The 19,308-nt window shown below is 44.8% G+C and overlaps 1 protein-coding gene across 1 annotated transcript in view; it reads left to right on the forward strand.

The window, feature by feature from the left end:
• The window catches only part of LOC121543383 (plexin-A4), a 392,722-nt gene that overhangs the window by 250,445 nt on the left and 122,969 nt on the right, over nt 1–19,308 (forward strand). The window contains exon 6 of the mRNA XM_041853207.2: nt 17,274–17,397. Within this exon, the coding sequence (XP_041709141.1) occupies nt 17,274–17,397 (124 nt within the window). The remainder of the gene's footprint in view (nt 1–17,273; nt 17,398–19,308) is intronic.

Consider the following 19,308-nt stretch of genomic DNA (forward strand, 5'->3'; position numbering starts at 1 on the left):
AAGAGTTTTGCCTGACCACATTACCTGACCAGGAACAACTCTGGGCTCTAGTTTTGGCCAATACAAGAGGAAAGCCATCTCTTGGTATACAAAATGGCTGACTCTAAACTTGAACAATAAAGCAGAAAAACAAAGCAGAAAAAGGCAAAAGTTAATTGGCAGACTTAACTTCCATCCATTTCTCTCTCTCTCTCTCTCTCTCTCTCTCTCTCTCTCTCTCTCTCTCTCTCTCTCTCTCTCTCTCTCTCTCTCTCTCTCTCTCTCTCTCTCTCTCTCTCTCTCTCTCTCTCTCTCTCTCTCAATTCAATTCAATTCAATTCAATTCAATTGAAGGGCTTAAATTGACATGGGAAACATATGTTTACATTGCCAAAGCAAGTGAAATAGATAATAAATGTCATGTTTTTTTTTTACAGTAAACATTACACTCACAAAAGTTCCAAATTAAAAAATGTCATATTATGTGCAAATAGTCTGTCTCTCAGGCTCTCTCTCTCTCTCTCTCTCTCTCTCTCTCTCTCTCTCTCTCTCTCTCTCTCTCTCTCTCTCTCTCTCTCTCTCTCTCTTTCTCTCTCTCTCATTAATTCTACACCTCTGGTTACAGTTAGCTGTGCTCACAGTCATATGTTACCTTTGTCCTCTCATTTCCGTGATGCTAATGTTCATTGAGCCGCTGTGTTACCTCCGATTAGCATGCAGCCTCATTGTGTTTGGAGCTCTTTGATGCGTATTGTTGGCCAGGAAAGGCATTGTTTACTCTGTCAGAAATCTCTTCCCCCTGCAGAGAGAGAGAGACATAACACTGTGCTCCAATGCCAACAATCAATGTTTTTAAGTTTGTTTTCCCATGTGGTGATACTCTCTATGCTGAGCTACTGATGAATGACCTCAGTGGCTGTCATAGAGGTCAAAGGGAACTCTGTAGCTCAGCTGGTCCTCTGTAGCTCAGCTGGTAGAGCACGGCGCTTGTAACGCCAAGGTAGTGGGTTCGATCCCCGGGACCACCCATACACAAAAATGTATGCACGCATGACTGTAAGTCGCTTTGGATAAAAGCGTCTGCTAAATGGCATATATTATTTATTATTAACTCAGGGACATTGCTGGGACATGCTGTTTCACTGATTGTACATATACTGTAAGGGTACGTCCATGCCCCTGTTAAGACAGATATACAGTGCCTTGCAAAAGTATTCATCCCCCTTGGCATTTTTCCTATTTTGTTGCATTACAACCTGTAATTTAAATGGATTTTTATTTTTATTTCATGTAATGGACATACACAAAATAGTCCAAATTGGTAAAGTGAAATGAAAAATAAATAACGGAAAAGTGGTGCGTGCATATGTATTCACCCCCTTTGCTATGAAGCCCCTAAATAAGATCTGGTGCAATTACCTTCAGAAGTCACATAATTAGTTAAATAAAGTCCACCTGTGTGCAATCTAAGTGTCACATGATCTGTCACATGATCTCAGTATATATATATATATATATATATATATATACAGTCATGGCCAAAATTGTTGGCACCCCTGAAATTTTTCCAGAAAATGAAGTATTTCTCACAGAAAAGTATTGAAATTACACATGTTTTGCTATGCACATGTTTATTTCCTTTGTGTGTATTGGAATAACACAAAAAAAACAGGAAAAAAGCAAATTTGACATAATTTCACACAAAACTCAAAAAATGGGCCGGACAAAATGATTGGCACCCTTAACTTAATATTTAGTTGCACACCCTTTGGAAAAAATAACTGAAATCAGTCGCTTCCTATAACCATCAATAAGCTTCTTACACCTCTCACCCGGAATTTTGGACCACTCTTCTTTTGCAAACTGCTCCAGGTCTCTCATATTGGATGGGTGCCTTTTCCCAACAGCAATTTTAAGATCTCTCCACAGGTGTTCAATGGGATTAAGATCTGGACTCATTGCTGGCCACTTCAGAACTCTCCAGCGCTTTGTTGCCATCCATTTCTGGGTGCTTTTGAAGTATGTTTGGGGTCATTGTCCTGCTGGAAGACCCATGATCTCGGACGCAAACCCAGCTTTCTGACACTGGGCCCTACATTGCGACCCAAAATCCTTTGGTAATCCTCAGATTTCATGATGCCTTGCACACAGTCAAGGCACCCAGTGCCAGAGGCAGCAAAACAACCCCAAAACATCTTTGAACCTCCACCATATTTGACTGTAGGTACTGTGTTCTTTTCTTTGAAGGCTTCATTACATTTTCGGTAAACAGTAGAACGATGTGCTTTACCAAAAGCTCTATCTTGGTCTCATCTGTCCATAAGACGTTCTCCCAGAAGGAATTTGGCTTACTCATGTACATTTTGGCAAACTGTAGTCTTGCTTTTTTATGTCTCTGTGTCAGCAGTGGGGTCCTCCTGGGTCTCCTGCCATAGCGTTTCATTTCATTCAAATTTCGACGTATAGTTCGCGCTGACACTGATGCACCCTGAGCCTGCAGGACAGCTTGAATTTCTTTGGAACTTGTTTGGGGCTGCTTATCCACCATCCGGACTATCCTGCGTTGCAACCTTTCATCAATTTTTTCTCTTCCGTCCACGTCCAGGGAGATTAGCTACAGTGCCATGGGTTGCAAACTTCTTGATCATGTTGCGCACTGTGGACAAAGGAACATCTAGATCTCTGGAGATGGACTTGTAACCTTGAGATTGTTGATATTTTTCCACAATTTTGGTTCTCAAGTCCTCAGACAGTTCTCTTTTCCTCTTTCTGTTCTCCATGCTTAGTGTGGCACACACAGAAACACAATGCAAAGACTGAGTCAACTTCTCTCCTTTTTATCTGCTTTCAGGTGTGATTTTTAGATTGCCCACACCTGTTACTTGCCCCAGGTGAGTTTAAAGGAGCATCACATGCTTGGAACAAACTTATTTATCCACAATTTTGAAAGGGTGCCAATAACTTTGTCCGGCCCATTTTTTTAGTTTTGTGTGAAATTATGTCAAATTTGCTTTTTTCCTGTTTTTTTTTGTGTTATTCCAATACACACAAAGGAAATAAACATGTGCATAGCAAAACATGTGTAATTTCAATACTTTTCTGTGAGAAATACTTCATTTTCTGGAAAAATTTCAGGGGTGCCAACAATTTTGGCCATGACTGATATATATATATATATATATATATATATCTGTTCTGAAAGGCTCCAGAGTCTGCAACACCACTAAGCATGGGGGACCAACAAGCAAGCGGCACCATGAAGACCAAGGAGCTCTCCAAATAGGTCAGGGACAAAGTTGTGGAGAAGTACAGATCAGGGTTGGGTTATAAAAAAATATCAGAAACTTTGAACATCCCACGGAGCACCATTAAATCCATTATTAAAAAATGGAATGAATATGGCACCACAACAAACCTGCCAAGAGAGGGCCGCCCACCAAAACTCACGGACCAGGCAAGGAGGGCATTAATCAGAGAGGCAACAAAGAGACCAAAGATAACCCTGAAGGAGCTGCAAAGCTCCACAGCGGAGATTGGAGTATCTGTCCATAGGACCACTTTAAGCCGTACACTCCACAGAGCTGGGCTTTACGGAAGAATGGCCAGAAAAAAGCCATTGCTTAAAGAAAAAAATAAGCAAACACATTTGGTGTTCGCCAACAGGCATGTGGGAGACTCCCCAAACATATAGAAGAAGGTACTCTGGTCAGATGAGACTAAAATTGAGCTTTTTGGCCATCAAGGAAAACGCTATGTCTGGCGCAAACCCAACATCTCATCACCCCAAGAACACCATCCCCACAGTGAAGCATGGTGGTGGCAGCATCATGCTGTGGGGATGTTTTCCATCGGCAGGGACTGGGAAACTGGTCAGAATTGAAAGAATGATGGATGGCGTTAAATACAGGGAAATTCTTGAGGGAAATCTGTTTCAATCTTCCATAGATTTGAGACTGGGACGGAGGTTCACCTTCCAGCAGGACAATGACCCTAAGCATACTCCTAAAGCAACACTCAAAGGAAATAAATGATCTCACTTCAATAAATTTTAATAGAAAGTTAGCAAAAATAGATAAGATCTTACTACCATGGAAAGGAAAATACCTGTCAATTTGTGGAAAAATCACCCTGATTAACTCTTTAGTATTATCCCAGTTTACCTATTTGCTTATGGTCTTGCCTACGCCTAGCAAACAGTTTTTTAAATTATATGAGAAAAAAATATTCAATTTTATTTGGAACGGCAAGCCAGACAAAATTAAAAGAGCATATTTATATAATGAATATGAATTCGGAGGACAGAAATTATTAAATATTAAAGCATTAGACCTATCACTAAAATCTTCAGTCATCCAAAAGTTATACTTAAATCCGAACTGGTTCTCAAGCAAATTAGTAAGATTGTCTCACCCACTGTTCAAGAAAGGCCTTTTTCCCTTTATTCAGATTACAACCTCTCACTTTCAGTTATTTGAAAAGGAAATCATCTCCCAAATGTCACTATTTCTAAAACAAGCCATAGAAAGTTGGTTGCAATTTCAATTTAATCCTCCAGAAACGACAGAACAAATAATGCAACAAATATTGTGGTTAAATTCAAATATACTAATTGACAAAAAAACTTTTATTTTTTGACAGAATGTTTAAAAAAGGTATAATCTTCGTAAATGATATCATCGGTAGGACTGGTGGAGTTATGTCGCACATGCAGCTAACAAAAACATATGGAAATGTCTGCTCTACCCAGAATTACAACCAAATAATTGCAGCCTTACAGTAAAAGTGGAAGAGGAAAGTTGAAGGGGGAGAAAGTAAGGAACTTGTCTGTCGGCCTTGCATTAAAGAACATAATTGGTTAAGGAAAACTGTGATAAATAAAAAAGTATATCAGTTTCACTTAAGGACCAAAGGATTGACAGCCGTCCCATATAGATTGCAAAATAGTTGGGAAGAGATCTTTGACGTACCGATCCCATGGCATAGTGTTTATGAACTGACACGCAAAACGACACCGGATTCAAAAATGTGAATCTTTCAATTTAAATTATTATATAAAATTCTTGCTACCAATAGAATGTTATTTATATGGGGGATACAATCTTCCCAGCTCTGCAGATTTTGCTGTGAAGAGATAGAATCATTAGATCATTTGTTTTGGTTCTGTCCATTTGTAGCTTGTTTTTGGACACAGGTCCAGGAATGGCTAAAGGATTGCAATATTTACCTGGAACTAACCTTGCAGATAGCATTACTGGGTGATCTGAAAAGTCATAGTCAATCAATCAATAATATAATAATACTTTTAGCAAAAATGTTTATTTTTAATTCACAATCTGTAGAAGCAATGAGAATAGAAAGGTTCAGAACTTTTGTAAAACATCACAGTACGGTTGAAATATATATGGCAAATAGAAATCCTATATGGATGGTGTTAAGAGATAGATGGGAGGTATTGAATAGAGTTGAAGGATGGGACTAATAACAAATAACAACAAATAATAACAAAGATAGCTAATAATGTAAGCATACTGTGTCCATAATAAGTATATAGGTAGTATGTTGGGAGCTTTTGGGAAAGAGCACAGTTAGAAAGATATGGCATTTAGAAGCAAACCGGATGGATATCATGAAAATGATCGGAGAGGTTGAGAGTAGAAGAAGTTCAGGAGCAAAAAAATAAATAAATAGATATATATATATATATATATATATATAGATATAGAATTATTGTAAAATTAACTCTGTCCATAAGGTGTAGATAGTAAGTATAGACCGGAAGTAGAGGCCTGGGCGTTGTTGTTCACTAATTTACTCCAAGTAGGGAAAGGATGGTGGGGTTGAAAAGTAATAAAGGGGAATATATATATAAAAAAACAATAAAAAAATAAAATAAAATAAAACATGGGGGATTGGAAGTGATGCAGACAATTACATTGATAGAAGATACAATCTATCTGCAATATTAAGCTGATCCAAAAAAAAAAAAAAAAAAAAAACTTGAGTGGTTTAAGGGGAAACATTTAAATGTATTGGAATGGCCTAGTCAAAGCTCAGACCTTAATCCAATTGAGAATCTGTGGTATGACTTAAAGATTGCTGTACACCAACGGAACCCATCCAACTTGAAGGAGCTGGAGCAGTTTTGCCTTGAAGAATGGGGGGGTGAATAGTTATGCACGCTCAAGTTTTCAGTTTTTTTGTCTTATTTCTTGTTTGTTTTACCATTTTTAAAATGTTGCATCTTCAAAGTGTTAGGCATGTTGTGTAAATCAAATGATACAAACCCCCCAAAAATCAATTTGAATTCCAGGTTGTAAGGCAACGTAATAGGAAAAATGCCAAGGGGGGTGAATACTTTCGCAAGCCACTGTAGATGTGTAGTGAAAATCCATCTTGTGGTAGCAATATTGGAAGAGAACTAACTTGACTTACATAGTTTGTGACTGAGTCAACTACCAAGTTGAACTTTCCTGAGGCTTTTGGTGTGCCAGCCCGCAGAGCTCTTTGCTCCCAGGGCATGTGCAGTGGTGTCTGTACCCAGTGGAGAGTGGCTCTCCCCTGGGTGCGGGGGACTGGCTCTCCCCCCTCCTCCCCTTACCTCGGTGGAGGGGCTCCTGGCTTCCAGGCTGAGGGAGGCTGAGGGAAGGAGACAAGGCTGGCAAGTGACGGGGCTGTCAGGACGGAACGGGCCACTGCCTGCAGGTTGCCTCTGAACTGTCACCATGATGGGCTAGGTGGGCTTGGGAGGACTGGGGGACGGACCCCTGCTACATGGCTCCCACCATCCCTCACTGTCACACAACACTGTCACCCGGACACACACACACATGCACAGCAATACACACATATGCACGCACACACACACATACACACACACCCCAACAGAGAGGTGGCCTGCCTCTGCCTGCCAGAGGGTGAACTAGACACAGGAACTGATACAGGGACTTGACACCACAGAAGGGGAGAGGGAGAAGAAGATAAAAGAGGCAGGGAAAGAGGAGGAAGAGAGAGAAGAAGGATGAATGGAAACAGAAATGAAGAGGGCCGGAAGAAGTGAGAGAATTATATATTCAGAGTGGATAGCAACTGAATGGAGAAAAGAGCTGGATAGATATGGAGATGAATAGAGTGGAAGAGAGAGAGAGAGAGAGAGAGAGAGAGAGAGAGAGAGAGAGAGAGAGAGAGAGAGAGAGAGAGAGAGAGAGAGAGAGAGAGAGAGAGAGAGAGAGAGAGAGAGAGAGAGAGAGAGAGAGAGAGAGAGAGAGAGAAAGAGCAAGAGAGAGAGAGAGATGTAAGGGTTAGATAAATTCACAGAGAAGGAGGATGAGAGATGGCCAGGTGGAGGACATAAATTCTACTTCATGAGGCACTCTGGCTAAGCTCAGAGCCGACTCACACACACTCGCTTATACACACACACACACACACACACTTGCATTGAGTAATGAGGCCATAAGAGCAGTGTCAGGAAAAAGGTGCTTACTCAGGTGACAACATTACAGCAGCTCAGCTTCCAACATTGTAGCTACACCAGGAAACGTTGTAACAACCATGTAATAACCATATAACGTAATCTGCCGGTAACAAGCATGTAATCTCTGTCGACGTTCTGCCAGTAATCTTTGTGATTCGGGTTGTCATTTAGATTTCTTTACAAGGCCTAAGCCTCTTGTCTAATCAGCAGTTGTGTTCATTGTTACACAGTGTGTGAGCGACAAAAAACAGAATTATTTCAAACGTGAACAATTCATTGCTGTGAATGTGATCAGACAGCGACACAAAATGCGAGAAATGTAGGAAACATAAGTATTAGGTAAATCAAATGGAGGAGATGCTATTATGTTTGCCTTGCTTTGTCTAACCAGCCTGTGAATACCTTAGAAAATGGTGTTATCCAAAAACAACATGAAAAAGCCATTAAAAGTGTATTTTATTTATATCATGCAGGCTGACTTTTTCTCCACTGAGCTTCTCTCACTTAGAAATGATTTATAAAATCTCTCCTATGTATCATCTACCCCCTTCAGCTGTGGTACACCATAAATCCATAAATATGTGGGGTTAATATTGACTTGTTAGGATCAATATTATCATGTATCACTGTTGGGGGCAATACACTTAACATAATACGATGGACCCCCTGATAGAGCAATGCACAAGTGCGCTCTTGCCCATAGTAAGTCCATTCACCCTCCTCTCCAGTGTCCTCTTGTATAACCCTAATGTGGTGGATGTAGCACAGACTTAACAAACACTTCCTTTTTCAAAACAATCTTTGCTTTTTTGAAAAGTGATACATACTGTATGTAATGACGAAACACTTGTGTGTTCTTTGAAGTAGGCCTTGTTGGGCGTTTGATCGCTGGGCTTTTGTTGTCGCCGCGGTAACAGGATAGATGTGATGTTGATATCGGAGCACAAACAAGATGGCACAAACAGATCTGAAACCAGACCAGCTGTAGTCAGGGCACCCCAGGTCAAAGAAATTGACTGAATCTTCTCAGTCACTGTTGTGTACTCACTGTTGTCCCTCAAAAGTTGTAGCCCGATCCAAACCGTGTCGCCCTGCTAGCTGATAAGAGTCAGCTAGGGTAGTGAAGCAGTGATGTGTTTAGCAGAGGTGTTCACCTAATGGCATACCTCAGAAAGGTTAGGCAGTTTATCAGTGGAGGCTGGTGGGAGGAGCTATAGGAAGGGCTCATTGTAATGGCTGGAAAGGAAAAAATGGAACCGTATCAAACACACATTTGACCACGTTCCATTAATTCCATTCCAGCCTTTACAATGAGCCCTTCCTCCCATAGCTCCTCCCACCAGCCGCCTCAGCTGTATATCACATCATACCCCGAGGTAAACCTGTCTCCTCTCATCCCATAGAGCTAACTCTATTAACCTCTTCACCCCCAAACCAGGGGCCATACCCCCTTGCTTCCCCCTGATCACCACACATCACCAACAGACAGAAAGACCAGCAGGAAGCTAGAATAAACGGTAAAGGTGTTCTGCACAGTGTGTTCTGATGACAGGGTCACACAGCAAGACAGATAAACCTGTTTAATAAACGCCGGGCCTGATGGGATCTCGCCGGGCCATGGTATGTTACATAAAGCGACTAACACGGCGCCGCCAGACAAACCCAGAAGGGGCCTCAGATGAAGGAACTCGCCAGGGTTTTTGACAGTTGCTGAAATTGCGTTGCGAGTCTGAAAGGAGATGGGCCGGCAGTGGGGGAGAGGCTGTGGTGTGTATTTACCAGGGGCGAGATCGACGTGGAAGGGAGATCGCTACCTCTCCAGTGTGTGTGTGTGTGTGTGTGAGTGTGAGTGAGTGTGTGTGTGCATGTGTGTATGTCTGCAGGTTGATGTGGCCGTGTGTGTGTCTGGCTAGGGTGTGAATGGATGGTGGCTGCAGGGAGGCAGGTGGCTGGTGACATGCTGATGACACGCTGTCTGACATCACGCTGCTTTGACTCAGACAGTTCATCACCAGGAGTAGTTCACTGGGGCACATTTTTTATGCACACACACACACACACAAGCACACACACACTCATTTTCCACTTGGTGGGGCTGTAGGGGCACACTGCAGGGGTCTTGGCCCTTGGGCAGCAGCTCAATCACGGGGAGCTGCCTCTACACTGGGGGTTGATGGGGTCACAGCCACTGATCCAGGTGATGACTCCACCACCCCGGGACTGGGACTCCTGCTCTCTGTCTGTCTTAATGATGGCAGAGGGGAAGGGGCTTGGGGGTTAGAGAGGACCTAGTCAGGGTTGAAGGGGTTAGGGGGTTAGAGAGGACCTAGTTAGGGATGAAGGGGTTAGGGGCTTAGAGAGGACCTAGTCAGGGATGAAGGGGTTAGAGGCTTAGAGAGGACCTAGTCAGGAATGAAGGGGTTAGGGGCTTAGAGAGGACCTAGTCAGGGGTGAAGGGGTTAGGGGGTTAGAGAGGACCTAGTCAGGGATGAAGGGGTTAGGGGGTTAGAGAGGACCTAGTCAGGGGTGAAGGGGTTAGGGGGTTAGAGAGGACCTAGTCAGGGATGAAGGGGTTAGGGGCTTAGCGAGGACCTAGTCAGGGATGAAGGGGTTAGGGGCTTAGAGAGGACCTAGTCAGGGATGAAGGGGTTAGGGGCTTAGAGAGGACCTAGTCAGGGGTGAAGGGGTTAGGGGGTTAGAGAGGACCTAGTCAGGGGTGAAGGGGTTAGGGGGTTAGAGAGGACCTAGTCAGGGGTGAAGAGTCTGGGTAGAAATGTCTCATTTGGGGAGTAGTAGTATTGTGCTTTGTGTTATGGCTCCTGGAGTCACCTAGATGACCTTACAGCGCTATATCTCATAGCACAGTATGACATTATCCAATGCATTTTTATACCTTATATGTGTGATTGCATGGCTAATGTATGGGGTTCAGCCACTAAGAGACACATGCACAAGCATCAGGAAGGAATATGTAACTCTGCCCTGTTTTCCCCCACACTTTTCCATTAGGTATATTTTAGATAGTTAACCCATCAGTATGTGATGATGAACAGTCAACAGTCAAATATAAAGATGGAGAACTGTTCAACCTCCAACCTTCCTGAGATGTAGAGTGCATATTGAAGTGTGTTTGTGACATTGCTGATGGAGCACAGTGTCTTGGCCAGCCTCTGGATAGTTAATAGGTTTCATTTCCCTCTCCACTTGACCTTTTCTGTTCCACCCAGCATTAAGTATGCATTAGACCTAAAGTCTCTCATCACAGCCTGCTTCATCCGCACCTCACCCCCCAACCCTCCTCACCCCCTCACCTCACCTCACCCCCCAACCCTCCTCACCCCCTTACCTCAGCTCACCCCCAACCCTCCTCACCCCACTCACCTCACCCTCCAACCCTCCTCACCCCCTCACCTCACCTCACCCCCCCAACCCTCCTCACACCTCCTCCCCCAACCCTCCTCATCCCCTCACCTCACCTCACCCCCAACCCTCCTCACCCCACTCACCCCACAACCCTCCACACCCCATCACCTCACCTCACAACCCTCCTCACCCCCTCACCTCACCTCACCCCAACCCTCCTCACCCCACTCACCCCCTCACCCCCCCAACCCTCCTCACCCCCCTCACCTCACCTCACAACCCTCCACACCCCATCACCTCACCCCCAACCCTCCTCACCCCCTCACCTGACATCACCCCCAACCCTCCTCACCCCCTCACCCCACCTCACCTCACCTCACCCCCCAACCCTCCTCACCCCCTCACCTCACCTCACCTCACCCACCTCCTAACCCCTCCTCACCCCTCACACCTCACCCCCAACCCTCCTCACCCCTCACCTCACCCCCCCAACCCTCCTCACCCCCTCACCTCACCTCACCCCAACCCTCCTCACCCCACTCACCTCTCCCTCCAACCCTCCTCACCCCCCTCACCTCACCCCACAACCCTCCACACCCCCATCACCTCACCTCACAATTCTCCTCCCCCCTCACCTCACCCCCACAACCCTCCTCACCCCCCTCACCTCACCTCACCCCCAACCCTCTTCACCCCCTCACCTCACCCCACAACCCTCCTCACCCCACTCACCTCACCCCACAACCCTCCTCACCCCCTCACCTCACCTCACCCCAACCCTCTTCACCCCTCACCTCACCCCCACAACCCTCCTCACCCCACTCACCTCACCCTCCAACCCTCCTCACCCCCCTCACCTCACCCCACAACCCTCCACACCCCCCATCACCTCACCTCACAATTCTCCTCCCCCCTCTCACCTCACCCCACAACCCTCCTCACCCATGTAGACCTCACCTCACAACCCTCCTCACCCCCCTCACCTCACCCCTCAACCCTCCTTACCCCCCTCACCTCACCTCACCTCACCTCACAACCCTCCTCACCCCCCTCACCTCACCATACCCCCCCAACCCTCCTCACCCTGCCATTGGGGATACATTATCTAGGGAGATCTCCTCTGCAATTCACCCAGTGTCAGTGCATCAAGAATAGTATAGACTGTTTTGTTGTAAAGTAGAGTACTGTAGAGTAGAATACTGTAGAGTAGAGTAGAGTAGAGTAGAGGAGAGTACTGTAGAGTAGAGTAGAGTACTGTAAAGTAGAGTAGAGTACTGTATAGTAGAGTAGAGTAGAATACTGTAGTAGAGTACTGTAAAGTAGAGTGCTGTAGAGTAGAATACTGTAGAGTAGTAGAGTAGAGTACTGTAGAGTAGAATACTGTAGAGTAGAGTACTGTAGAGGAGTAGAGTAGAGTACTGTAGAGTAGAGTAGTGTAGAGTAGAGTACTGTAAAGTAGAGTAGAGTACTGTAAAGTAGAGTACTGTAGAGTAGAGTACTGTAAAGTAGAGTAGAGTAGTAGAGTAGAGAATCATACTACATTGTGATTGACTTTCTGTTATGAATAGTAGGCTAGCATTAAAGGTAGATTTGTCTCTGTGTTTACTAGGGACATGAGAGGGTCATAATCTTGTTGAAAATGCTGGCAAATCCTCCTCCTTCTTCTAATTGTGTCACATTATCAAAGGCTTCAGGAAACAAGAGTGAAGATTAGTTCCATTCAACCACCAATCTAATCCTTTCATGGGGCTCGCTCTAAACGTGTCCCCACCAGCATTTAATGGCACAACTGTTTATTCAAGTTCAAATAGATGTTTGATGTATAATTGTCTGAGGGATGATATCCCCATCAGTTTTTATTTATTTAGCTCTTTAGATGCTTACTCTTTGATGTAGGGATGTGTTTTTAACTGACTTGAGTGTGTTAGTTGTAAATGTTGGACAATAAGATTTGAGTTCTAATAGATCTGTGAGTATTCATTCGAGCTGAGTAAGCTTAAGACTCTCACAGCTTTCAATGTGAACTGTTGTTTCACAAGACCCTATGATGACAATATATGATACAACCAAATATTCCACTAATGGTACAGTATACATTCTACTACAATATTAGCGCACAGACAGTGATGTTGTATAGTATCTTTATGGTATAGTTGGCAACTTCTCATTCATATTCCCTAAAACAATAGTGGTATTACTTCTATTACTGACTTACTGACACAGTTGGAGTTTTGCAAGGATATAGGGTTTGGTATCTACTGTAGCTTAGCTACGACAACACAGAGAGAAGCTGTGGACAGTCTAGGCCTGTAATCTGCCTCCCTCATACGGAGCATATTGGCGCTGTTATCTCCCACGAACCTCTGATTAGAGCTCTCCGCTAACCGCTGCTAACGCTCACTGGCCATGTCTGAACGGTTGTCAACGCGTCGGGCAGTGGTTCAGAGAGAGAAGGATGTCAGAAAGAGGGGAAGGGAGTAGGGGGAGAGCGAGGGAGGAGAGAGAGAGGGCGAGACTGAATTCAGAGATGAGCAAGTGGCTGTCAAAACAGAGTCACACAGACCGTCATGGATAGCTGTACCCCAAAGTAACCAAGTGGCTGTCAATACAGAGTCACACAGACCGTTATGGATAGCTGTACCCCAAATTACCCCAAGTGGCTGTCAATACAGAGTCACACAGACCGTTATGGATAGCTGTACCCCAAATTACCCCAAGTGGCTGTCAATACAGAGTCACACAGACCGTTATGGATAGCTGTACCCCAAATTACCCCAAGTGGCTGTCAATACAGAGTCACACAGACCGTCATGGATAGGTGCACCCCAAATTACCCCAAGTGGCTGTCAATACAGTCACACAGACCGTCATGGATAGGTGCACCCCAAATTACCCCAAGTGGCTGTCAATACAGAGTCACACAGACTGTTATGGATAGCTGTACCCCAAATTACCCCAAGTGGCTGTCAATACAGAGTCACACAGACCGTTATGGATAGGTGTACCCCAAATTACCCCAAGTGGCTGTCAATACAGAGTCACACAGACCGTCATGGATAGCTGTACCCCAAATTACCCCAAGTGGCTGTCAATACAGAGTCACACAGACCGTCATGAATAGCTGCACCCTAAAGTCAGAGAAATCCAATTCCAGTCTCAGTACAGCCCCCCGCAACAACATCACATCCTAGTCTGGATAGATCCACACAATGAGTCACACATGGACATTCACAAAGGCTGCCTTTACACAGGCAGCCCAATTCTGATCTTTTGCTCAACTATTGGTCTTTTGACCAATCAGATCAGATCCTTTGCAAATAAGTGGGCAACAGATCAGAATTGGGCTACCTGTGTAAATGCAGCCATAGAGTCAAAGCCAAGTTAAGCCAGATCTGATGGGTAATCATAAGAGATCTGATTTCTTTCATCTCACCCGGTTAGTTTAGCCTCTTATCACAGCTTTTGTGAGACGTTTAAAAGCTAGTTAGACGTTTGAAGCGTTACCCATGACACCATTATTCATAGACTGGCCTGATACCTTACCCCTAGCCATCTGGCCTTCAACTCCAGCCATTGTCCATACTGTACGCTATTAGTTGGTGGAGCAGTTTGAGATCACCCCCAGTATGATTGATCTTCAATATTCCCAACATATTCCTCCATGTTCCATTGCTCATTTGCATAACGAGAAAAACAAATTGCCACCCAGCTCTTCTAATGGACTGATTTACTTCACTAATGATAATGTATTCATGAGCCCAACCTGTCAGGTGCTCCGAGGATCACTCATCAACTGGCATCGCCATATTTATCAGACGCCTAATCATGTCCACATATTGATACAACACAATATCACACTTGCAGAAAGATACACACTCAACTATATATGCTCAACACATCTACTGTACATGTACTCAAAGAACATACAATAAACATCCTCTCTCTCTCTCTCTCTCTCTCTCTCTCTCTCTCTCTCTCTCTCTCTCTCTCTCTCTCTCTCTCTCTCTCTCTCTCTCTCTCTCTCTCTCTCTCTCTCTCCCACTTCAGCACATTGACAGATGTTTCCTGTGTGCTCAGGCAGAGTTATGAACATGTCATTGTGAAGATATCAAAGTAGTTCTCTACAGTCTGTCCTGCCACTGTCACCGTCTCTACATGGCCTATAATTTACAGGCGCCACGCGAGTCCCACGGAGGTGATGTCATAAAACGTGGCCGTATAATGCCCTCAGGGCATTACGAACGCCCTTGTTTATGACTCCTAAAAGCAGTGCCCTATTAAATTAAAGTGCACTATCACACAAGTGTCAAAGGGATCCATGTCGGATTTCCCAGACACATGCTCCCCCATAGCTTTCAGCCCCTAAAATGGCAACCCTGAGAACCCCCTCTATTGATTGTGATTGCACCGCTAGCCAAAGTGCCCTCTGTGGTCGGACCGTACCATTACAGGGTGGTTTCAGGGGGAGATATCACAGTATTCATTCAGGTTCCCTCTAATCAAACAAACTGAACCACTCTGAGAAGGAAAGAGGAAGAAGTTGTTAGATTTGACACTTGTGATGTTTTCTGAAAGGCTTCTGGCAGGTGAGCAGCATGAAGTAGAGCTTTCTCTCCTAGCTTTCTGAGCTACCAGGCAACAGGATTGGTTCTCTCCCCCTAAAGCGCTCTGCATGGTACCATTATTCACCTCTCTATTTCTCACTCATCTTCTTCTCTCCGTTTAATGCTGTGTAACTAACACACACGCACACTCACGCATAGACACATATAGACACTGGTGGTGGGAACCAACCCGTAGCCAACACACCCACCCCAAACACATCAGCACCTGAATGAAATATCTACAACACCCATGCAGGTACAAGCACTCAGGTGTGTGTGTAGGAGTGTATAACTGTGTATTCTCTATGGGGTTTTGTGTACTGTGGGCCTTATTAAATCAACAGTACAATGGGGAACAGGAGGCCTGATGGAGAACACAAAGGGAAGCTCTCTGATTAAAGCCTTCTCAGACCTGCTTAGCAGAGGAGCTGAGAAGAAGATGATTGAAAACCCTCTGAATGATTGTTGCCTTCCCTAAATCTCCTCTCTTCTGTTCTCTCTTCTCCCTCTCTTCTTTCACTCTGAAGCAGATTACTTCTTCTTCCATTCTGTCTGCCGGCTTCTTTTCTCTGCGCTAGGTCGCTTAACTTCACAATGCAGACACATCTCGTCCCCGTCCCCCCCTACTTTGGGATGAAAAGCTTCTACTGCGTAAGATATTACTGTATTTCAGCCGTTACCCAGACTCCCAGAAGTCCCTTAACTCATTCTCTCTGAGGACTTTGGCTCTCTGTGGGATTTGCTGTTAATTGCTTGAGAACTTTGTTTAAATCAATGAGGATTAAACAGAATACGTTTTACAGGGATTTAACGGAGGATGAGGTTAGGGGTTATAGTGGAGCATCGGCCACGGAACGGTAGGTACAATACAATGGTCTTTTGGTGGTTGATATAACGTTTCGTGAGAGTATATCCGTACTAGCCTGGTCCCAGATCTGTTTGTGCTCTTGCCAACTCCTATGGCCATTGTCATGGTCCAACACGAACAGACCTAGGACCAGGCTTTATCCATACAGCACTACAGTTGGGTCACAAACTAAGGGCCTTTCTTTACTTTCTAGTTTACCCAGGTGTCTGTACTCTTTACCCAGGTGTCTGTACTCTTTACCCAGGTGTCTGTACTATTTACCCAGGTGTCTGTACTCTTTACCCAGGTTCGCCAGTGTTCCCAGCCTCTCTGTTTGAATATCTGTGTGACTGTCTCATGGGAGTTAGTGGCGTTCCCTATACCTGCTGCTGAAATACTACAGTCATTTAGATGTTCTTAGTAATGGCATGGCTTTGGGAAAGTAAACCAGTAGCAGCAGCCCCCTATCAACGGATACTAGTATGTGGAAATGTGAACTACAGAATTCTCCCAGGGACAAAAGGAGAGAGGAGGAGGGAGTTAGGTCTATTTACCAACCCACATAATGGGAATGGATTAGACCACCTGGCCCTGGATTAAGAGGGGGGTAATCCATCCCTTGCTCCCCATCCCCGCTCCCCACCTGCACTTGGCACTGCCCATGAATGCCCCTCATTAAGAAGGCCTCACAAAGAAAGAGCCTGTCCCCCTTCTCCCAACAGAGCAGCTCCACTTCCACAAATAGTGGTGGCCATTGTTTTAGGGTTGTCCAGTTACAGTGAATGGCCAGTATCTGTGGATAAAGCTCTGGGAGAAATATGATGAATGTCTCCATATTAATATCACCCCAGGTATTTCCACTTCTTTCACACAGCTAACTAACAATCTTCTGGTTTCCCAGATGCTCAGCAGGTGGGACAAGCCATGTGAACGAGGCTCCAATGGGGTTGACTGAAGGCTGATACGGTGAATAACCTCCCCCCTCTGTTACTTTGTGTTCCCACAGGTGCACCAGGAAGGAGAAATGCGAGCGATCGGCCGAGCCCCGGCGATTCGCCTGGGACATCAAGCAATGTGTCCGCCTCAGTGTCCACCCCAGCAACATCTCAGTGTCCCAGTTCAGTGTCACGGTGAGTGGTGACCGCTTCGCACGGTCAAAGCACGGTCAAAACACTACTTCCTCCTGGGTTCTGTCCACTAGGCACGAAAAAAACAGAAAACCTTTTGAAACTTAAAAATGTAATATTGGCATTCTTATTGGACATCTTCAGATAGTGCCTCTTCCCTTTTAAAATGTTTTCTCTCATTTCGTGCCCCACTGAACCTGACCATGGTCTAAAATGAAAAGGAAGTACCTGGCACAATGACTGATATTATTGTATTTTAGTAGGCTTACAGTTACTATGGTGACCATAAACCATATCAAAGTACAATATACCATAATCTGGTATTGCAACCAATGACTGAATGAGCGGTCACATCTGAAAAATCTGATTTGGAAAAAAACAGGAGACGGCCAACCATTTAAGTGGTCCAATGAACCATGTCATAGTTGAAGGTATTGATGTTGTGCCTCACTAACACGGTTAAGCCTGGGGAATCATCTTTGGCCAATGGCCATAATGTAATTATCCCCTCATATGTCACAGGACCTTACAGATCTGTCCATCAAGGCCAGGTTTTCCCATAGCATTACCTCATGCCACCTAACCATCATCTAATCATCTATATATTCCATCTGTGTTCTGTCTCTGTCTATCTAGACAACATGTTATTATTGTCAGCTTCCAGGCTTCCACAGACTACCACGTAATGATCAGTGATACTGGCTGTTATACAGACGCTGTGTAGCTGCTGGTCTGGTATTGTTCATGGAATCACTGGGATGATGCTGTTTTGCTGCCTCGTCCGAATCATCCTGATCTCGCTATACCGAAACAGAATGTAAGCTCGAGAGATCAGGATGGTTCGTACGAGGCTACTGAAAACCTCCCTAGCGAGAAAAACTGTTTGAAATGACATCGTAGTGAACATAACACTGGTTGTAATAATGACGTCATTTCAATCCGTTTTGCCCACTGGGTGGGTGTTATAAAGATGCTGCATACCCACTGATCTGATAAGGTGTATGGAATCAGCTGGGATTGTGTTGTGTTGCTGGCACTAAACATCTCTCCCTCCGCGCTAGAGGTATCTACGGGTCAGTCTGCTGTCTTAACCCCTCTCCCTCCGCGCTAGAGGTATCTACTGGTCAGTCTGCTGTCTTAACCCCTCTCCCTCCGCGCTAGAGGTATCTACGGGTCAGTCTGCTGTCTTAACACCTCTCCCTCCGCGCTAGAGGTATCTACGGGTCAGTCTGCTGTCTTAACATCTCTCCCTCCGCGCTAGAGGTATCTACGGGTCAGTCTGCTGTCTTAACATCTCTCCCTCCGCGCTAGAGGTATCTACTGGTCAGTCTGCTGTCTTAACCCCTCTCCCTCCGCGCTAGAGGTATCTACGGGTCAGTCTGCTGTCTTAACACCTCTCCCTCCGCGCTAGAGGTATCTACGGGTCAGTCTGCTGTCTTAACATCTCTCCCTCCGCGCTAGAGGTATCTACTGACTATGACTCTGCACCGGTACCCCCCTGTATATATAGCCTCCCTACTGTCACTTTATTTTACTTCTGCTCTTTGTTTTTCTCAACACTTTTTTTGTTGTTTTATTCTTACTTTTTTTGTTTAAAATAAACGCACTGTTGGTTAAGGGCTGTAAGTAAGCATTTCACTGTAATGTCTGCACTTGTTGTATTCGGCGCATGTGACCAATAACATTTGATTTGATTTGATTTGATACTGGTCAGTCTGCTGTCTTAACACCTCTCCCTCCGCGCTAGAGGTATCTACTGGTCAGTCTGCTGTCTTAACACCTCTCCCTCCGCACTAGAGGTGTTAAGCAAAATATATTTTAGATTTTAGATTCTTCAAAGTAGCCACCCTTTGCCTTGATGACAGCTTTGCACACTCTTGGCATTCTCTCAACCAGCTTCACCTGGAATGCTTT

Source organism: Coregonus clupeaformis, unplaced genomic scaffold (assembly GCF_020615455.1).
Source record: "Coregonus clupeaformis isolate EN_2021a unplaced genomic scaffold, ASM2061545v1 scaf0042, whole genome shotgun sequence".
Classification (NCBI taxonomy): Eukaryota; Metazoa; Chordata; class Actinopteri; order Salmoniformes; family Salmonidae; genus Coregonus; species Coregonus clupeaformis.